General features: G+C 42.6%; 1 protein-coding gene across 2 annotated transcripts in view; it reads left to right on the forward strand.

Moving 5' to 3' along the window:
• Positions 1-21946, forward strand: part of mcm3ap (minichromosome maintenance complex component 3 associated protein) — an 84123-nt gene that overhangs the window by 42516 nt on the left and 19661 nt on the right. For both annotated transcript variants that reach the window (XR_013577931.1, XM_078551641.1), the window contains exons 13-22: positions 1706-1875; positions 4116-4228; positions 11069-11200; positions 11730-11843; positions 12995-13147; positions 13317-13472; positions 15173-15241; positions 19695-19829; positions 21167-21317; positions 21481-21739. Coding sequence is in view for 1 of the 2 variants with exons in the window: in XM_078551641.1 (XP_078407767.1) it covers positions 1706-1875; positions 4116-4228; positions 11069-11200; positions 11730-11843; positions 12995-13147; positions 13317-13472; positions 15173-15241; positions 19695-19829; positions 21167-21317; positions 21481-21739 (1452 nt within the window). In the remaining variant the exon portion in view is untranslated. The remainder of the gene's footprint in view (positions 1-1705; positions 1876-4115; positions 4229-11068; positions 11201-11729; positions 11844-12994; positions 13148-13316; positions 13473-15172; positions 15242-19694; positions 19830-21166; positions 21318-21480; positions 21740-21946) is intronic.

Below are 21946 nucleotides of genomic sequence, written 5' to 3' on the forward strand. Positions count from 1 at the left end.
AGGTTTGAATGTTTAAGGAGGAGTTTTACCTTCCCATTAGTGTGGTTGTCCTCATTCTTAGAAAGTAGGTTAAATTGTACATATAAAGCACTCTCTCTATAAGTCACTTTTGCTTTTTCTCTCTCTGACCTGGCGTGATTTTAGCTAATTCTTTTTGTCTGTATCATCTGGCAGAAAATGATACACCTGGCCTGTGTTTCCAATCAAATTCATAAATGTAATAGTGAAGAGTTCTTTCAGATGCCAGGAGCTTGTTTATTTCTGTTTTTTGAAACCCCTGAAAATGACTTCAATTTTGGTCTTGCTTGCTAATCTTCCTGAAAGCATCGAACAGTGATGCAGATGACATCTTATGAGCAGCTGGGACTAAAACAAGCCCATCATTTGCATCGATACTCTGATGATGGGAATGCTGCGAGGATTGTTACCTTTTGTTAGCCAATCTGGACCAATTAAGGTGTCAGTAGCTTTGCGCAGTGTGTTTTTACCAATATGTTATTTTGCATTTCCAGTAAGTTTCAATTTTTTATCAATATGCTTCTTTTGCCTCAATCTGAATTCTTCATCTTAAATTGATCCCAAGACTACAACCCAGGTTGGAAAGACCTGAAAACTTCACACACTCAGAACTCCTGTTGAAAAACACCTTGGGTGGTATTTAATGCCCTCAGCCATGTCAAGTTTGATGGTGAGGGTGGCATTTAATTAAGTGGGTGGATGGCGGGTGGAGCTCCTCCCTGATTAAGTTGGTGGCTGGACTGCCAATTGTGGCCCAACTTCTGGTGTTGCTTTCTGGCTCCCAGTGAGGTTCCTTGTTCAAAGGCACTCAGTGCCTGATTGAGGAACCTGACATTGGGAAGGGAGGGGTTCCAAGAGCCAGCCGCTGCTCTTGGTACTGAGCCACCCTGTCCCCTCACCCTCAACTCCCCTGTGGCCCCCTCCTTTTATCACGCACCTGTGGCCTGGAATCCAGCAGTGATACTAGCCTTGGGTGGGTATTGGACCGACAGCAGCTGCCGCCTCCCCAGAGGGGCTGCCATTCAATACAGCTGCCAGTCTATGATTGACCCAGTAGCTCTGCGGGTGGGACATCTGCTTCGGGGTCCACGGTCCCATGGAAGTCCACAGCTGTCCAGTTAAGTGCCTGAGTGTCACTTATTTTGGTGAGCCTTCTCTAAAAGAGAAGGACTCTTGCCGGCTCCCCAGTCAGTGAGCAAGAACCCCGTCATCTCCATTATATACCGCTCCTAGTGTCTAAGCTGCAGTCTTTGTGACAACACTAGAACTCCATTCAAAGAATGGGAAGATTTGCTGCAATGAATCAAAAATACCAATAAAAAGAAAATGATGGAAATACTTAGTAGGCAGCATCTGTGGAGAGAGAAAACTATTTATGTTTTCAGGTCTGTGACCTTCGATCATAATTCTGGTGAAAGGTCACAGACCTGAAACATTAACTGTCTTTTGCTGCCAGACCTTTTGAGTGTTTCCCATGTTTTCTGTTTTCATTTCAAATTCCAAACATCTGAAATACTTAACTTGTGTAAAAAAGGATCTTCTCTGGGTGGACATGACCAGCTGTTTTAAATGTAAATTTCCATTGATTTTGTAATCTTGGCTCATTCGCTATGCTGATAGATGTTGACAATTATAGTTTTTGTCACTTGCGTTTTGTGTTTTACTATTTTATCTTGTATCTTTGCAGCTGTACTGCTGGAGGACCGATTGTCAGCCCAAGAAATGCCTCCTGTCGAACAGCCTTCTCAGCCACTGCCATTGCTTCAGGTTACTGCTCCTCCGACAGCTCTGCTGCCTATCACCCCTCAGGTGCCCACTGCACCTCCACCTAAGCCTCAGCCAGTCTACTCTGAAAAGGTACAACCTAGCCACATCAGAAGCGTTAGCATTATTTTCTTGAATTTACTTCACCTTCACTGTTCCTTACGTGACTAGCCTAAATTTTCTGACGCCGAATTGCCCCCCTTACTAAATTTCAGGAGGTTAATCTAATCTAGGAGTTTAGTTGACATCTAAAGCAGTGAAGTTTGAGTGGTTTTGTTCATCATGTAAACAACAGCAAACTTATATTTATACAGTGCCTTTGATGTAATAAAATCTTGCAAGGTGCTTCACAGAGGTGTTATGAAACAAAATGTGACATTCGAGCCACATTGCGAGATATTAGGACAGGCGATCAAAAGCTTGATCAAAAAGGTAGGTTTTAGGGAGGGTCTTAAAGGAAGAAAGTGAGGTAGAGAGGCAAAGAAGTATATAGAGGGAATTCCGGAGTGTAGGGCCTAGGCAACTGATTGCATGGCCACTAACGGGGTTGCTTCAGGCTGGAATTAGAGGAATACAGACCTCAGACTATCAGAGATAGGGAGGAGCCAGCCCAAGAAGGAATTTGAAACAAGGATAAGAATTTTAAAATCATGGTATTGCTTAACCAGGGGCAATGCAGAACAGCAAGCATAGGTGAAGAGTGAATGGGATTTAATGTGAGTTAGGATGTCTGCAAGTTTCCAAGGGTAGAATATGGGAGGCTGGCCAGGAGTGTTAGAAGGATGGGCATGAATTTGGAAGATACATTCAAAGATTTTGGAGAGGAAAGGGAGGTTAGGTAGTCAGCAGTTCAGTGAAAATAGCATCATGGGAGCAGCAGGTAGGTATCATGGATAAGATGAGCTTGGAGAGGTTGAGGGAGATGGAAGAGAACATAGAGAAAGGTACAAGCTCAGGACTGGGCAGGGGGATATCCTTAGAGGAACTTAGTCTGGTGGGAAAGGAGGGAAGTGGCAGAGCCAGCTGATCAATTGGTCTTGATCTGGGTGTCAAAGAAACCCGTGAGCTTCTCACACTTGTTGGAGATGAGGACGGATGGACGGATATGGGAGACAGTTTTAAAAAAGATGGCTTTCAGAAGAGCAAAGAAGCTGGAGGTTACCCTTTATTCTAGGATTATCCTGGAATAGTAAGCAGTTCTTGCAGACTATAACTAGGGAGATTACTTTTCACTCACTAGAGATGTCTGGCTTTAATGACTAATGTATGCATGCTTGTGACTATTAAGTTATATCAGGTATGTGTATGGGACAGTGAATTTATTTTTGCCGATTGTTTCTTACCATCTGCAGTATGCTTCTCCATTGCTGTTTGCAAATGCAACAGAAGTTTTATTATAATATTTCATAATCTGTCCCTTTCCTATAGTAAGTTATATGTCTTTTTTGGGGCATTACAAAGTGCTTCATGGCCAATGAATCTGTAGTTAATGTTGTTATGTGCAAAAACATAACAGTCAGCTCACACACACAGCAAGGTTTCACAAACAACAAGTTAGAGGAAAAGGAGCACTTAATCTGTTCTGTTGTTAGATGAGGGAGGAAAGTTAGCTGGGATACTGAAAGAGCCAACTGGTCTTCAAATAATGTCATGGGATTTTTTTTTTTTACACAATCACCTGAACAGGAAGCACAGCCTCTGTTTAAATTTCCTTTGATCAACACATTCAACAATGCAGCTCTCTCCTAGTAAAGCACAGAATTGTCAGCCTAGAGAATGTGTTTGAATCTTGGGGTGAGGTTTGAGCCATGATGACTGATCCTGGCTCAGTGGCAGCACGAGCACCCCAATCTGAAACTAGAAATTTATACATACATAGTAAACATTTGTGAAGTGTGATTTATGTACCAAGTTTTAGCCCTTGTACTTTGAGCGATCTTTCATGGTTATTGGGCATGTTGCTCTGTATTTCCTGTAGTGAGTGTCTCTGTTTGATCCCGAGAGTTTGTTTTAGGTTTATATATTATTCCATGGAAAGACGGAGAAAAATTTGGAAAATAAAAAAATCGAGTACTACAAGGCCATACAATAGAACAGTTCTGGGTGATAATTAGGTGGCGTAGTGAGTAAGATGTTCTTTGTACATTGCTGTTCCTCAGGTGTACAGAGTAAGAAAACCAAAGGAAAATGAGGGTCAAAAAAAGTCTTAAAAATTAGACAGGAGATGTTAATTTTAAAATTATGGGAAAGGATTAATTGATGAAGGGCTCTAAATCTTGTTTCAGGATGACTGTCCCTATCCCTATTTCAGTACTACTGTCTCTCTATTTCAGATGATCGTTGAAGCTGTCAAAGACTTGGTTAATGATATGGTGAAGGATGTTCTCTGTGTGGAGTGTAAAGAGCTGGCGAAAGCAGGGGCAGCTTATGCTGCTGAAGCCATCAGGTAAAAGGCTGCTTCAGGCTCATGAGTTGTCACTGGTAAGGGGTTTAGAGAGTCATTTACATAGAGTTATTTACGGCACAGAAGGAGGCCATTTGACCTATTGAGTCTTAGTTGGCTCTCCACAGAGCAATCTCGTCAGTCCCATTCCGCGACTCTATCCCTGTAGCCCTGAAAGTTTATTTCCTTCAAGTGTCCATCCAATTTCCTTTGAAGCCATTGATCATCTCTGCTTCCTTTGAGGGCAGCAAGTTGCAGGTCATTACCATTCCCCCTGCATCTCTTATCCAAAACCTTAAACCTGTGTCCTCTTCGTCCTTGTACCATCAGCTGATGGGAACAGTTTCTCCTTGGCGACCTTATCCAAAACTGTCATAATCTTGTACACCTCTGTCAGATCTCCCCTCAATCTCCTTTAAGAGGAGAACAACCCCGGCTTCTCCAAATTAACTTTGTAGCTGAAAGCCCCCATCCCTGGACCAATTCTGGTAAATTTCCTCTGCTCCCTCTCAAGGATCCTCACATCGCACCTTAAGTGTGGTAACCAGAAATGGAAGCAATACTCCAGTTGTGGCCTAACCAAATCTCGATAAAGATTCAGCATAATGTGTACTGAATACGTAAATTTATAAATCCCAAGATCCTATATGCCTTTCTAATCACCCTCAGTATGTCCTGCCACCTTCAAAGGTCAGTGCATATGAATCCTCAGGTTCCTCTGTTCCTGCACGCTCTTTAGAACTGTCATTGAGTCTATATTGCCTCTCCTAATTCCTTTTGCCAAAATGCATCACCTCACTTATATTTGTCTGTATTAAATTTCATCTGCCACTTATCAACCCATTCCACTAGCCTATCTATTTTTAGTTGGAGTCGTTTGGTATCATCCTCACTGTTTGCTATTCATCCAAGTTTTGTATCATCAGCAAATTTTGAAATTTTACTAGTATTCCAATGTTCAGTATTGGGTTTTAGGTAATAAGATACTCGGGTCGTCCAAAATTAATGGGAATTTTTAAGAAGTGCTTGAGAGTTCCAGTGTGGGAGTAATTTTTTTAAATTGTAAAAATGTCATGAAATTAGATGTTTTAAATGTTTGGTCAGCTTTGTGGCATAAAACATTTGGTCAGCAGCAGTATTCCTTCTAAGCTGCATGGCTGTGCAGCAACCTGTAAGTCACTGTGCAGGCCATGCACAATTTTCTCCTTTTAAGATAGCATGGCCATGCAGAGAATTTAAAGGTAATGTTACCTTTAAGGAATGGGCCATGCACAATACAAAAAGGAGACTTTGATCAGTAGTGTATAGTACCTTGAAGTGGAAAGAAATAAGTTGATAGGTTCCCCCCCCCCACCCGAACTTTGAATGTGCTGTTGTAGACAGACACCAAGCAGCAAGGAGAAAGTCACATTGGAGGGAGACTGTTCCTTCATCTATTTCAAGTACGCTGTTTGCTGGCTGGCAGGTGGCATTGAAGAATGTTCACCCTCTCCCAACTCTTCCAGCATTGCAGACTGAGACATTACATTAACTTAGACAAGGATGTGAAAGGAAAATGGAGGAAAGCAAGATAGGAGAGAGCGAGAGGAGGACTCTGGGACAGGCAGTCAGCAGCACCTAGAGGAGACAGCGAGAGGAGGACTCTGGGACAGGCAGTCAGCAGCACCTAGAGGAGTCGGGAGTTGAAAAGGAGGGTGAGAGGAACCGGGAGTTGAAAAGGAGCGCAAGAGGAGCCGGGAGTTGAAGAGAAGCACGAGAGGGGCCGGGAGTTGAAGAGGAGCGCAAATGGAGCCGGGAGTTGAAGAGAAGCGCGAGAGGAGCCGGGAGTTGAAGAGAAGCTGGGAGAGCAGGGGTGACTGAGGGAGTTCAGTGAGGAGGGAATGAGGTGACCCTTTGAGTATCATGAGTATGGCCAGGTAAGCATTTATTACTTTTATTGCTTATAGTTTTTAAGGTCTTATTTTGTGGTTCATCGTTTGTAGGAGCTATATTCTGTAACAACGAGGAGTAGGGAAGAAGGGCCCAAGAGTAATTGATATTAAGTATCTTCTAAAAGATTTAATTTAATTTAAAGGGGTAAGTCATGGCAGGAGAGCTCAAAGCCGTGGTGTGCTCCTCCTGCTCCATGTGGGAAGCCGGGCACATTTCCAGTGCCCGGGGCCAGCATGTGTGCGGGAAGTGTTTCCAGCTGCAGTTCCTGGAAGCCCGGGTTTTGGACCTGGAGCAGCGGCTGGGGACACTGGAGCATCCGCGAGGCAGAGAGTATCGTGGATAGCAAGTATAATGAGGTGGTCACACTGCAGGCTAAGAGTCCACAGGCAGGAAGGGAATGGGTAACCACCAGGCAAAGCAAGAGGACTAGGCAGGCAGTGCAAAACAGATATACTGCTTTGGATACTGTTGGGGGGAATGGCCTCGCAGGAGAAAGCAGCAACAGCCAAATTCATTGCACCGCGGTTGGCTCTGCTGCACAGGGGAGGAGTAAAAAGTGTGAGAATGCAATAGTTATAGGGAATTCAATTGTAAGGAGAATAGATAGGCGTTTCTGTGGCCTCAAACGAGACTCCAGGATGATATGTTGCCTCCCTGGTGCTAGGATCAAGAATGTCTCAGAGCGGCTAGAGGACATTCTGAAGGGGGAGGGTGAACAGCCAGTGGTCGTGGTACACATTGGTACAAGCGACATAGGTGAAAAAAGGGATGAGGTCCTAAAAGCAGAATATAGGGAGTTAGGAAGTAAGTTGAAAAGTGGGACCTCAAAGGTAGTGATCTCAGGATTACTACCAGTGCTATGTACCAGTCAGAGTAGAAATAGCAGGATATATCGGATGAATATGTGGCTGAAGAGATGGTGTGAAGGGGAGGGTTTCAGTTTCCTGGGGCATTGGAACCGGTTCTGGGGGAGGTGGGACCAGTACAAACTGGACGGGCTACACTTGGGCAGGACCGGGACTGATGTCCTCGGGGGAACATTTGCTGGAGTGGTTGGGGAGTGTTTAAATGAAAATGGCAGGGGGATGGGAACCTATGCAAGGAGTCAGAGGAAGGGGAATCAAAGACAAGAACAAAAGACAGAAAGTGGAATGAGAAAAGTGATAGGCAGGGAAATCAAGGGCAAGAATCAAACAGGGCCTCAGTGAAAAATAGTGGGAATGGGACAAGTAATGTTAAAAAGATAAGCCTTAAGGCTTTGTACCTTAACGCAAGGAGCATTCTCAATAAAGCGGATGAATTAACCATGCAAATAGATGTAATAGATGATATAGTCGGGATTACGGAGACATGGCTGCAGGGTGACCAGGGATGGGAACTGAACATCCAGGGGTATTCAGTATTTAGGAAGGACAGACAAAAGGAAAAGGCGGTGGAGTTGCATTGCTGGTTAAAGAGGAAATTAACGCAATAGTGAGGAAAGATATTAGCTCTGACAATGTGGAATCTGTATGGGTAGAGCTGAGAAACACCAAGGGGCAAAAAACGTTAGTGGGGGTTGTATATAGACCCCCAAACTGTAGTGGTGATGTTGGGAATGGCATTAAACAGGAAATTAGAGACGCATGTAATAAAGGAACATCTGTTATTATGGGTGACTTTAATATGCATATAGATTGGGTAAATCAAATTAGTAACAATACCGTAGAGGAGGAATTCCTGGAGTGTATATGGGATGTTTTTCTGGACCAATACATTGAGGAACCAACGAGAGGACAGGCCATCCTTGACTGGGTATTGTGTAATGAGAAAGGAATAATTGGCAATCTAGTTGTGCGAGGCCCCTTGGGGATGAGCAACCATAATATGATAGAATTCTTCATCAAGATGGAGAGTGACGTAGTTGATTCTGAGACTTGGATCGTGAACCTTAATAAAGGAAACTACGATGGTATGAGGCGCGAGTTGGCTATGATGGATTGGGAAATGTTACTTAAAGAGATGACGGTGGATAAGCAATGGAAAACATTCAAAGAGCGCATGGGTGAACTGCAACAATTGTTTATTCCTATCTGGCGCAGAAGTAATACAGGAAAGGTGGCCAAACCATGACTTACAAGGGAAATTAGAAGTAGTATTAGATGTAAGGAAGTGGCATGCAAATTGGCCAGAAAAAAGACCTGAGGATTGGGAGTAGTTTGGAATTCAGCAAAGAAGGACCAAGGGATTGATTAAGAAGGGGAAAATAGAGTACGCTATTTAAATAGGGAGGCAAAGAGAAAACAGGGAATTATAGACCAGTCAGCCTGACGTCGGTAGTGGGGAAAATTCTAGAGTCCATTATAAATGATTTAATAGCTGAGCACTTGGAAAACAGTGGCAGAATCGGACAGAGTCAGCATGGATTTATGAAAGGGAAATCGTGCCTGACAAATGTACTGGAATTTTTCGAGGATGTAACTAGTAGAGTTGATGAGGAGCCAGTGGATGTGGTTTATTTGAACTTTCAGAAGGCTTTCGACAAAGTCCCACATAAGAGATTGGCATGTAAAATTAAAGCGCATGCGATTGGGGGTAGTGTATTGATAGAAAACTGGTTGGCAGACAGGAAACAAAGTAGGAATAAACGGGTCTTTTTCCGAATGGCAGGCAGTAACTAGTGGGGTACCGCAGGGATCGGTGCTGGGACTCCAGTTATTCACAATATATATTAATGATTTATGTGAGGGAATTAAATGTAATATCTCCAAATTTGCACATGACACAAATCTGGGTGGGAGGGTGAGCTGTGAGGAGGATGCAGAGATGCTTCAGTGTGATTTGGACAAGCTGAGTGAGTGGGCAAATGCATGGCAGATGCAGTATAATGTGGATAAATGTGAGGTTATTCATTTTGGTAGCAAAAACAGGAAGGCAGATTATTATCTGAATGGTTATAAATTGAGAGAGGGGAATGTACAACGAGACCTGGATGTCCTTGTACACCAGTCGCTGAAGGTCAGCATGCAGGTGCAGCAGGCGATAAAGAAGGCAAATGGTATGTTGACCTTCATAGCGAGAGGATTTGAGTACAGGAACAGGGATGTCTTGCTGTAATTGTACAGGGCCTTGGTGAGACCACACCTGGAATATTGTGTGCAGTTTTGGTCTCCTTATCTGAGGAAGGATGTACTTGATATAGAGGAAGTGCAGCGAAGGTTTACCCGACTGATTCCTGGGATGGTGGGACTGACATATGAGGAGAGATTGAGTCGATTAGGATTATATTCACTGGAGTTCAGAAGAATGAGGGGGGATCTCATAGAAACCTATAAAATTCTAACAGGAATAGACAGTAGATGCAGGAAGGATGTTCTCGATGGTGGGGGAGTCCAGAACCAGGGGTCACAGTCTGAGGATACAGGGTAGACCATTTAGGACTGAGATGAGGAGAAATTTCTTCACCCAGAGAGTGGAATTTGTTACCACAGAAAGTAGTTGAGACCAAAACTTTGTATGTTTTCAAGAAGGAGTTAGATATAGCTCTTGGGGCGAAAGGCATCAAAGGAAATGGGGAGAAAGCGGGAGCAGGCTATTGAGTTGGATGATCAGCCATGATCATAATGAATGGTGGAGCAGGGCCGAATGGTCTACTCCTGCTCCTTGTTTCCATGTTTCTATGAAATTATAAAGATATCACAACAGCACCTCAGCCTCAAAGCTGGCCAACTTTAATGTCTGTGAAGCTGTTCCCGCCTGTGACAGTAGTGTCACATTTTTCCTCGATTTAAAGGTCCTGCCTGAAATAGTTGGCACAGTCTTACCTGCAACTGCTGGTGCAGAACTGTCTCTAATTGGCAGTACTTTTACTCAGAGGCCATAGGACAGCTGGTGTAGGGGGAATGGAAAATGATTGCGGTTATAGTCTAAGGTTGTTTTTTCACATTAGTGGGAGTCTCACTTTGCACCAAATCATTTATAACTGACATTGCAATGATTGGTGTTGACACATGTGTGAAATGAACAGTATCCCATTCTCCTGGATCAACATTACTTGCCTTGAGCAACACCAGAAAAGTTATTGAAACAAGGTAAGTGTGAGGTATTATATTTTGGTAAGAAAAATAAGGCGGTATTACTTAAAAATAAGGAATCTTGGAATACAAATACATAAATCACTAAAAGTTGCAACATAAGTCAATAAGACCATAAGAAAGCAAACTGAGCACTCAGGAGGGATCAAATTGAAAAATGGAGAAGTTGCGCTAAACTAAATGTGAGCTATTACACTTGATACTGTGTGCAGTTCTGGTCATCATATTATAAAAAGGATATAGAGGCATGGGCAGGGGTGCAAAAAAAGAGATTTGCATGGATGTTACCAGGACTGAGATTGTAACTATCAGGAAAGCATGAACAGGCAGGGCGTTTTTTGTTCTCTTGAAAAGAGATGGCTTAGGGGTGACCTAATAGAGGTCTTGAACATAATAGAAGATTTTATGGAGGTCTTGAACATTATGGAAGGATTTAACAGAGTAGACAAAAAGAGACGGTGCTTTCACTTGTGGGGAAGAGCAAAACTAGATGCCATTAAATAAGATAGTCACCAAGAAATCAAGTAGGGAACTCTGAAGAAACATCTTTACCCAGAGAGTGGTGGGAATGTGGAACTCAGTACTGCAACGGGAGGTGAAAAGTATAGATGCATTTAAGGGAAAGCTAGATAAGCATATGAGGGAGAAGGGAATAGAAGGTTATGCTGATAGATGAGGAAGCATGGGAGAAGGCTCGAGTGGAGAATAAACACTGGCATGGTCTGGTTGGATCAAATGGCCCGTTTCTGTGCTGTATAATTATGTAATTCGTTGTATGATTGGCTTTTAAAAGTCCATTGAACTTTGCCATGGGTGACATCATTTTGTATTTTGCTAGTTTGTCAAACATGTCTACCGAGGAACTGATTGCAGAAGTCACCACAGAAATACTAACGCAAACTTCATCTGAGGAATTTCAGGCAGAGAGACAGAGGATTGAAGATGAAAAGCGCAGAATTGAACAGGCCAGGTAAGTAGTGACACTCTCCCTTTCTCTGTTACTTCCTCCAGCCCTAGATCGCTCCTAGATCTCTGCATCATTCCAATTCTGGCCTCTTGCACCTTCCTGATTTTCTTTGCTCCACCATTGAAGTACCACCAGCTGCCTAGGCCCTAAGCTCTGAAATTCTCTCCCTAAATCTCTCTGCTTTTTTTTACCTCTTTCTGCCTTAAAGACACTCCTTAAAACCTAGCTTTTTGACCAACGATTTACTCACCTGTCCTCTCCTAATACCCATTATGTGGCTTGGTGTCAAATTGTGTTTGATAAAACTTTGTGAAATGCTTTGGAACTTGCCACATTTTTAAAGGTGCAATACAAATGCAAGTTATTGTCTATAATTTGTGCTCGGATGCAAAAGGTGCAACAGGGCAAACCTGTTGACATCAGTTCCCGTAATCTGGATTTTCCAAGTGTTCAGTTTTGTTGTCTAGGACAGATAAATCCTGACACTTATAAATCATACAAGAGCGATCTCCAAATGTTTTTTGTATTGCAGACTGAAGCAGGAACGGGAGTTGTGGAAGAGCCGCTACAGTCAGGCCCTATGTGATGAGCTTACAGAGCAAGTTGTGGATCACTCTGTAAGAAAATGTGCCATTCATGAGTTAAGGTAATGGATAACACACCAGTCTTTTGAAGCCAAGGAAGGAAGGAATTGTGCCATTTGTGTATGGATCAGCTTTTGGACTGAGGCACAGGACTATAATTGAGGTTGGGGGCTCGTAGTGTTAGCTTGACTGGCAGAACCACACTGGTTTGTTGATGGGCAGGAAATACCATGAAGTGGGGAAAAATTTTAACACTGTGTGTCAGCACTGCGCATTTCAACAATGTCATTTGCCAAGACCTTTCAAATTCATTTCAAACAACTGTTGACCTGTGAGAGCTTTATGCCATTTGAACCGAGACTGAATGGGTGAAAGAGTCCCTTTATTGGCTCAGGTGCCACATGTGAAATGGATTTGGGCGGTTCTTTGGGGTTATTTTAGGATATATTGATGGAGGAGCTTGAGCCCTTGTTTTTGACCAACAGTTACAAGGTATTTTCTACCTGTGTGGATGAGAATCATCATGAGGATCATTTGCCAATCATGAGCCCAACATCCCAACACATTAAGATTTGTCTGAAGCCATTTGGCATCATCTACGTTTCTTACACTAGCATGATCTTTGAAGATCATGCCCTCAACGCCTGCATCTGGATCATTGATAAAAATAGGAAATAGCAATGGCCTCAACATTGATTCTTGTGACCAGTTTCCAAACGGATCCCAATCCGTCTATACTACTTTTTGTCATATCTTGCCTGCCAGTTCCGAATCTACTCTTTCCTCTCCAGCAAGGCTGTCCCAAGACATGTCCTGTAGTCTGAATCCAGCCTGTGAACATGTAATATGACTTTCTTCCTTCTCCATTATGTGCTCAGGTGATTCAGACTTGTCTATTTCAGGTTTTAAACTCCCAGGGCCTCAAAGACTGTAAATGGCTATTCAGTAATTGGTAGTTTTAGATCAGTTAAAGAGACAGTTTGAGTATGCTCCGATCAGCAACCTATCATCACAAGTCGCTAAGCCATCGATGTTTTCAAGAACACAGGGTGGCACTTTTCAAGTTTCAGAGGCTTTGTACCTGCAAAATTACGATCAATTCCTGGGAAAGGGCAGGATGTTGCTGATTATACAAGGATTGTCCTCCTAAATTCCATAAGTTAATGCAATCAAAGAGATACTTGTACTCAGCCCTTCACTTTGTTCCTTGTAGGCTTGCAGTGGAGGAGGATAGGCGAGCACGGATTAACCGCTGCTCCACAGAGTTCTGCAACTACCTCATCAAAGAAACGTTGGAAAGTGAGATCTTTCAGGCAGTGAAGGAGACGCTGCAGGAAGTTCATTGTTTCTGCAAATACTTAAAGAAGTAAGTGAAAGGAAAATGTCATACTTTTAGAATTGTTAACTGCAAGTGGGAAGAAAAAGGGAAAAAGAAAGACTTGCATTATAAAGAGCAAAAAAAATTAATGAATGTATTTTTCATTTATGTATCCTTAAATGACTTTTTAACTCTCAATTTCCAAATATTCTGCTAGATGGAGAGCTACTGCGGAGGCTCGGAAACGCCTGAGAAAACAAATGTGGACGTTCCCAGCAGCTCCAGGCAGGGCAGGCCCTGGCTGCAAACTGAGTCCTCAAGTGGTGAACCCAGATCTGCCCACAGATGACAACCTCAGCATCTCATGTATACGGTACTATACGGTTATATAGATATCATTTATATATATTTGCAAAACAAAAACCAACCCTTTGTTACAACTGGTCTATGTCAGTGTTTACACTCAACACAAACCTCCTCCCAACCCTCTTCATCTAACTCTATCAACATATCCTTTGCATCCTGCTTATCTCGGTTTTTCTTTAAATGCATCCATGCTATTTGCCTCAACTACTCCCTGTTGGAGGAAGTTCCACAATGTAACCACTCTCTTTGGTTAAAGACGTTTTTCCTGAATGATATATTGGATTTATTACTGGCTCTTACATTTAGCACCTTTAACAATGCACAGAAGTGCAAAATATACTTCAGCAATTTGTTTCAGATTCTTGGAAGCAATAATTTCAGCTCAAATTTTTTTAACTAACTGGTCTCCTCAAGTGAAACCCCTTGCCTTCCCTGGCTCCTCCCTCCTTGTCCACCTCCATTCCTCCCTCATCATCCCTGCTGTGCTTCTCTGCACCACCTTGCCCCCACCCCCGCCCTTCACTCAGCCTTGCCAGTGAGGCTCATTATGGCAGCAGCTGAAACAATACCCCAGATGACTTTTTTTTAAAAAAACAAATGGATGTAACTTACAACAAAGAAGACATCGAACAAAGACTTTGAGCAAATGACACAACAGTTGGAGCACTGTAACGAAAGTACGGTACTAACTTTCCAACCTGAGAGTATTAAACCTCCACTGTACCAGCATAAAATGCATACTCCACCAATTGATATATTGTCCCACTCTTCTAAATTGCGCTGTCCTCCGACTGAGCAATAATGCCATAAAGTTGTATTTATTTTGTAAGAAAGGTTATGCTGAGAATCATACTATGACCTTTGATTACCTCATCTGTCATTTTTTTCCGTTCTGGTTATTACTTACCCCTTCCTGCTTTGTTCCCATGGTGCATCCTTTTATTTTGCTCCTGATGAAGTCCCATTCAAAACACTAACCAAACTTTTTCTTTCAGATGCTAATTGATCTATTTAATTTTGTTAATTTCTCTTGTCCGTTTGAGTTCTCTCGTACCATCTATCCTTTACAACAGAGCCAACATTATTTCTTGCCATTTCCCACCCAGTCCCATGATCCATTAATGAATGTTTTTTTGGACTAAGGTAGTGTTAGTTACTTGATTACAGAAGTGGGTTTTACCCATACTTCCTTGTCAGAGTGACACCATTCTGTAATCACTAAGTTAAACATTAGTCTTGGTGCAGGAGCAGTCTGTGGCAAGATATCAAGGTCATATTTAGAGTTTTTGTTTGCAGCAAATAGTTGCAGGACATTTTTTGAAATTAAGATGTGGATTTTACTTTGACACACTAAGCAGCATCCTAGCCACTGGAGTACTATTCTCAGAGTACTTCAGTTGGAATTTTACACCTGACAGACACTTGCCCTCAGCTACTTTGGTTGGTGTATTTAATTTTTGAGTCTAGAGGACAGCATTGAGGTGCAACAGTTGGAGACAGAAATACTAACAATTGTTACTTTGACCTCCGAAACCATCTTCTAGATATGCTGAAGACTTCCTTTGTGTGGTGGTTTCTGTAATCTCTCCATGCCTGCTAATGAGCAGACTATAATGTTGGACCTGAAACAGTGCAACTTGGTATGTTGAGATGAGAAAATACATAAGGGCGTGTTACAGATGTTTGTTTCTTTCCATTGTGTTGCAGGTTGCTCCAGAAGAGGAAGGAGACAGCTCATCAAATAAGAGTTCAAAATTTCTACCAGCAGCTCCTTTGGTACAGGAATTTGTTTGCCAAATTTTGTGATAAATCTATTGTCAAGGGACATTTCTGACTGGCTTGAAAGGATATTGGAGAGGGAGGGGGAGGATCCGGTTGTTGGGGTCCACGTCGGAACAAATAACATATGTAAGACTAGGAAAGAGGACCTGTTTGGGGATTATCAGGAACTAGGAACTAAATTAAAGAACAGGTCCTCAAGGGTTATAATCTCCGGATTACTACCCAAGCCACGTGCAAATTGGCATAGGGACGCGAGAATAAGGGAAGTAAACATGTGGCTAAAGGAGTGGTGCGGGAAAGAGGGGTTTCATTTCGTGGGGCACTGGCATCAGTATTGGAACAGGAAGGATCTGTACCTTTGGGATGGTCTCCACCTGAACCGATCTGGGACCAATGTTCTAATGAAAAGGGTAAATAGGGTGGTCAACAGGACTTTAAACTAGAAAGTGGGGTTGGGTGGGGGGGGAGGGTAAAACTCCAAGAAGTATGACTAATGGGAAACAAAGCAGCAGGTTAGCGTGTGGGGGGGTGGATTCAACTTCATGGAAAATTATGAAAAAACTGAAAAGAAAGGAGAGCCCAGGAGAGGCTATTAAAGTCCCCAGAACACAAAATAGGACAGAGTGTTTGGAAAGGGTTAGGAATCTAACTTCAAGCACATCAGATAAAGGGACGACAATGAGAAAAGGGACGGGAAATACAGGACTGAAGGTGTTGTATCTGAATGCACACAGTATACGAAATAAGGTAAATGAGCTTGTGGCGCAGATTGAAATTGGCAGGTATGATGTGGTGGGCATCACAGAGACATGGCTGCAAGGGGATCAGGACTGGGAGTTAAATATCCAAGGATATACATCCTATCGAAAAGATAGGCAGGTTGGCAGAGGGGCGGGGTTGCTTTGTTAGTAAGAAATGAAATTAAATCGATAGCAAGAAATGACGTAGGGTCAGATGATGTAGAATCTGTGTGGGTAGAGTTGAGGAACTGCAAAGGTAAAAAAAAACATAATGGGAGTTATGTACAGGCCTCCGACCAGTAGTCAGGATGTGGGGCACAAGATACACCAGGAGATAGAAAAGATGTGTAAGAAAGGCAAGGTTGCAGTGATCATGGGGGATTTCAATATGCAGGTAGACTGGGAAAATCAGGTTGGTAGTGGATCCCAAGAAAAGGAATTTGTAGAATGTCTAAGTGATGGCTTTTTGGAGCAGCTTGTGTTGGAGCCCCCAAGGGAACAGGCAATTCTAGATTTAGTGATGTGTAATGAGGCAGATTTGATAAGGGAGCTTAAGGTGAAGGAACCCTTAGGAGGAAGTGACCATAATATGATAGAATTTACCATGCAATTTGAGAAGAAAAAGCTGGAATCAGATGTAACGGTATTACAGTTGAATAAAGGCAACTACAGAGGCATGAGGGAGGAGCTGGCCAGAATTGACTGGGAGTTGCGCCTAGCAGGAAAGACAGTGGAACAGCAATGGCAGGAGTTTCTGGGAGTAATTTGGGAGACACAGCAAAAATTCATCCCTAGGAAGAAGAAGCATACTAAAGGGAGGACGAGGCAACCATGGCTGACAAGGGAAATCAGGGACAGCATAAAAGCTAAAGAGAAAGCATACAATGCGGCGAAGAGCAGTGGGAAACCAGGGGATTGGGAAGCCAACAAAGACCAACATAGGACAACTAAAAAAGAAATAAGGAGGGAGAAGATTAAATATGAGGGTAAACTAGCCAGTAATATAAAAGAAGATTGCAAGAGTTTTTTTAGATATATAAAGGGTAAGAGAGAGGCAAAAGTGGACATTGGGCCGCTGGAAAATGACGCTGGAGAAGTAGTAGTGGGGAACAAAGAAATGGCGGAGGAACTGAATAGGTACTTTGCGTCACTCTTCATGGTGGAAGACACGAGTAACATCCCCAAAGTTCAAGAGAGTCGGGGGGCAGAGGTGAGTATGGTGGCCATTACCAAGGAGAAGGTGCTAGGAAAACTGAAAGGTCTGAAGGTGGATAAATCACCTGGGCCAGATGGATTACACCCCAGAGTTCTGAAGGAGATAGCTGAAGAGATAGTGGAGGCGTTAGTGGTAATCTTTCAGGAATCACTGGAGTCAGGGAGGGTTCCAAAGGACTGGAAAATCGCTAATGTAACCCCCTGTTTAAGAAGGGAGTGAGGCAAAAGACAGGAGATTACAGGCCGATTAGCCTGACCTCAGTCGTTGGTAAGATTTTAGAGTCCATTATTAAGGATGAGATTTCCGAATACTTAGAAGTGCATGGTAAAATAGGGCAAAGTCAGCATGGTTTCATCAAGGGGAGGTCATGCCTGACAAATCTGTTAGAATTCTTTGAGGAGTTAACGAGTAGGTTAGACAAAGGAGAGCCAATGGATGTTATCTACTTGGACTTCCAGAAGGCCTTTGACAAGGTGCCGCACAGGAGGCTGCTCAGTAAGATAAGAGCCCATGGTGTTAGAGGCAAGGTACTAGCATGGATAGAAGATAGGCTGTCTGGCAGGAGGCAGAGAGTGGGGATAAGGGGGTCCTTCTCAGGATGGCGGCCAGTGACTAGTGGAGTTCCGCAGGGGTCAGTGTTGGGACCACAACTTTTCACTTTATTCATTAATGATCTAGATGAAGGAACTGAGGGCATCCTGGCTAAGTTTGCAGATGATACAAAGATAGGTGGAGGGACAGGTAGTATTGAGGAGGCGGGGAGGCTGCAGAAGGATTTGGACAGGTTCTGAGAATGGGCAAAGAAGTGGCAGATGGAATACAACGTGGGGAAGTGTGAGGTCATGCACTTTGGTAGGAAGAATAGAGGCATAGACTATTTTCTAAATGGGGAGAGAATTCAGAAATCTGGAGTGCAAGGGGACTTAGGAATCCTAGTCCAGGATTCTGTTAAGGTTAACTTGCAGGTTGAGTCGGTAGTTAGGAAGGCAAATGCAATGTTAGCATTTATTTCGAGAGGACTAGAATATAAAAGCAGGGATGTGCTGCTGAGGCTTTATAAGGCTCTGGTCAGACCACATTTAGAATATTGTGAGCAATTTTGGGCCCCGTATCTCAGGAAGGATGTGCTGGCCCTGGAGAGGGTACAGAGGAGGTTCATGAGAACGATCCTAGGAATGAAAGGCTTAACATATGAGGAACGTTTGAGGACTCTGGGTCTATACTCGATGGAGTTTAGAAGGATGAGGGGGGATCTGATTGAAACTTACAGAATACTGAAAGGCCTGGATAGAGTGGACGTGGGGAAGATGTTTCCATTAGTAGGAGAGACTAGGACCTGAGGGCACAGCCTCAGAGTAAAGGGAAGACCTTTTAGAACAGAGATGAGGAGGAACTTCTTTAGCCAGAGAGTGGTGAATCTATGGAATTCATTGCCACAGAAGGCTGTGGAGGCCAGGTCATTGAATTTATTTAAGACCGAGATAGATAGGTTCTTGATTGATAAGGGGATCAAAGGTTACGGGGAGAAGGCGGGAGATTGGGTTTGAAAAACCTATCAGCCATGATTGAATGGCGGAGCAGACTCGATGGGCCGAATGGCCTAATTTCTGCTCCTATGTCTAATGGTCTTATTCAGTACAGACACCATTGATATTCTCACCTTTCAGAAAGGTTAGTTATCTCTCTGCTTACTTAACCGTTGACTTATAGACCCTACCACTTATCCTATCCCTGTTTATGCAGCATGCCTGCCTATATATTTGGCAAACCAAAATTGACTGACCGTTTGCCATTAGCATAGACATCAGTTATAAAGGTTCCACTTAAAAGGTATTAAGTAGACCAGATATTTCAAGTGGGTCAAACAGTTGTTCAGAGTCATCTTCCACACTCCCCTGTCCACTATCATTTCCCTGCAACACTTGTTGTTATGCATCTGAATCACCCTCTTATGAAGTGTTAATTTGTAAAACAAATTCCCAAAGGTGGCAGCAGTGATTCAGGAACATTAAAATTAACTGGGACTCTTTGTAGGTAACAACCGCTATAGTCTAACTGTTACTACTAATTAAGCTGATGATTATACAAAGGAACAGATATAAAATTTAGCCATTCACCCTGCTACAGCTGTAATGTATTTGAATCACACCATTATTAAATATTAATTTCTGAACGACGTTCACAATCACTGACAGCAATTCAGGATCTTTGAAATTGATCAGGATAGTTTTATGTTTAGGGTTGGGGAAAATTGTTGTTAATGCTACCATGTTACACCAGTCATGACGTAAAGTAGGCAAATTGCATAAAGAAGTCCATTGAGAGCAAAGGTGACCATAAATAGCTGAAGGAATTTTTTTATCTAGAGGTAGTCAATGGGTGGTACTGTTTGTTGTAGGTGATTTAATGGGTGCTAATATTTATGTGTATGATGCCTATGAAGCAAAATACTGCAGTTATTCTTAAATTTGGATTGTAATTTCACTTTTAGTGAAGCTGCCTGGACTCCTTTGGATTTGTTTGCGTTGGTGGTGGATAGCTTTCCAACTCGTCAGGAGAGAATCTTCTGGAAGGTTGTTCTGCTGTTGCCAAGTGATGAAGGATATGGACTTAGCGACACCAACAGGTTAAAATAAGCTGTGAATCTTTGTATTAAGTATTTTGTTAAATGTCTGCAATGTTGCTGACCCAAGATTGTTGTGAAGATAATGCAAGAGGCCTTGGAGTAGATCACACATTCAACTTGACAGCCAGGGATTCGTGCAGGCCACAGAAGTGCCAAAAATGAATATTTGTTTGTTGAGGATGTGACTCCTTCCTGAGTTCCTCTGTTTCTGAGAGCTAGGCACACCTACAGCAGAGTGGCGGTGGGGTGATAGTTGGTCACCTTCATTTGGCTTCTTATTCTTGCTATCAGCCAGCACATGGGAAGTCCATGCATTAGCTGGGGCTGGAAACTTAGCGTAGTGAGAGGAATCAAATGTTTTTAGATCAGTGCCACCACATCGATACTGATAGGCAACATTGTCTTGAAAGTAACTTTAAATAGGTGGAGGAGAATGTCAGTAAAATGCACCATCCAATGGAAATCTCCATGTGGTAATCTGGTTTAAAAAGATACTTTAAGGGTAGGTGTTCCTGGGCCTCTGTCCAGTTACACTGGATCATGATGCAGAGAATATTGGAAAACTGGACATGCTCCAACCTGCCCAAGTGACCAGGTGCAGACTGAGGGAGCCATTATGACGATGCTACTTAACTCAAAGATGAGCTGAAACAGCAGCCCCTGAAACATTTTAACCTCTGGTTGAAATGGGTAGGATTCAAGGATGGAAACCTTGTCTCTTTTTTTTAAACTCTAGCCTGGAGAGCAGAGTCCAGTTGAAGTGTTCTCACGGTAGCCTGCCTGAGATTAGCAAACTCAGCACAGACCTTGAATCATCTTGTCTGTATGATAGCTGTGTGTTGCTTCTACCAACTTTGACACTGGAGGTGTATTGCTGCTGCAAAATTGTGAAATTAATGTAATGAAAATAGTCTTGCAAATGAGCAACTTAGGGTGCTGTGGAGAACAACATTATTGACTGTAGGACCAGTTCCACTCACTGACACTTAAACTCACAATCTAATTTTAAATATTGCTGGTGACTGGGCCATATGCTGAGTAAGTTACCTGGTAACATCCTTCATGTTAACACAGCCAGGTGCACCAGCACTTCGCACACCAATGATTAAGATTAAAGTGCCGCTGAGATTGGAACTCAGCTGCAAAATTGTAGCAATCCTCAGAACATATGTCTATCATTGTGATTTTTAAAAAAATATTTGGACTAATGAGTTGCAAGAAAATCACAAACCTTTTAGCTTTTATCACTAAATTACCATGTCATTTTTAATTTTAAATTAACTAGAAAATAGGAATATCTTTTCTCAAATTATTTTCTCATCAAATACTTTTTTTAGAACTTTGATTGATTGGCTGAAAGCAAAATTTCAAGGAAGTGAAAGGGTGGATGATCCAGTGGGTGATGCTGACAACATCATTCAGACACACCTGTGCAAAGCAGTGAGCAGCAGTGAAGCAATTGATGCACTTGTGCACATCTGTGTGAAGGTAAGGGCCTTGCGCAAATATTTTTGTAAAGGCAAGTGGTGTATAAAGGTTACAGCTTTTTAAAAGTTGACTTGAAAAGTTTCAATAACATATAAATGTTCTTTCAGAAATTACATTTGTGTCTGGTTCACACCCATTAGTGATCTGTGGTCTTGTTAACCAGGTGACCAAAGGCCCTCTGAGTGACACAGATGTGGATACAATGGAACAGCGGAAAGAACTACTGGGAACAACTGCTCTGATCCTCTTGCTACCCGCTCGAGAAGAAGGCACAGACCAGGACGAGGAGGAAGTCTATTGGCTGTCTGCTATGCTTCAAGTCAGACAACTTTTACAAGCTAAACCTTTAAATCCTGCAGTGCCACTGGTCATCCTTGTTCCCAGAGAGGAAAAGTTATTGAATGAGGAAGAGGTGATAGAAGGTGAGATCCGAAGCCAACACTGTACAACCACTGTAGTAGAATAATAAAGGCTGGAAACTTGAAATGTTGATTTTAAATTGGAATTTTTGCCTCGGGATCATGTTTTCAACAACTGTAAGCATGAGAAATTCTCTGGCCAGTAGATTTAAAGCTCCATTTCAGCCAGCATATCTAGTTTACAGTCATTACTGCTATTACTGCCGCTTT

The sequence above is a fragment of the Cetorhinus maximus genome, chromosome 11, assembly GCF_964194155.1.
Source record: "Cetorhinus maximus chromosome 11, sCetMax3.hap1.1, whole genome shotgun sequence".
In the NCBI taxonomy this organism is placed as follows: domain Eukaryota; kingdom Metazoa; phylum Chordata; class Chondrichthyes; order Lamniformes; family Cetorhinidae; genus Cetorhinus; species Cetorhinus maximus.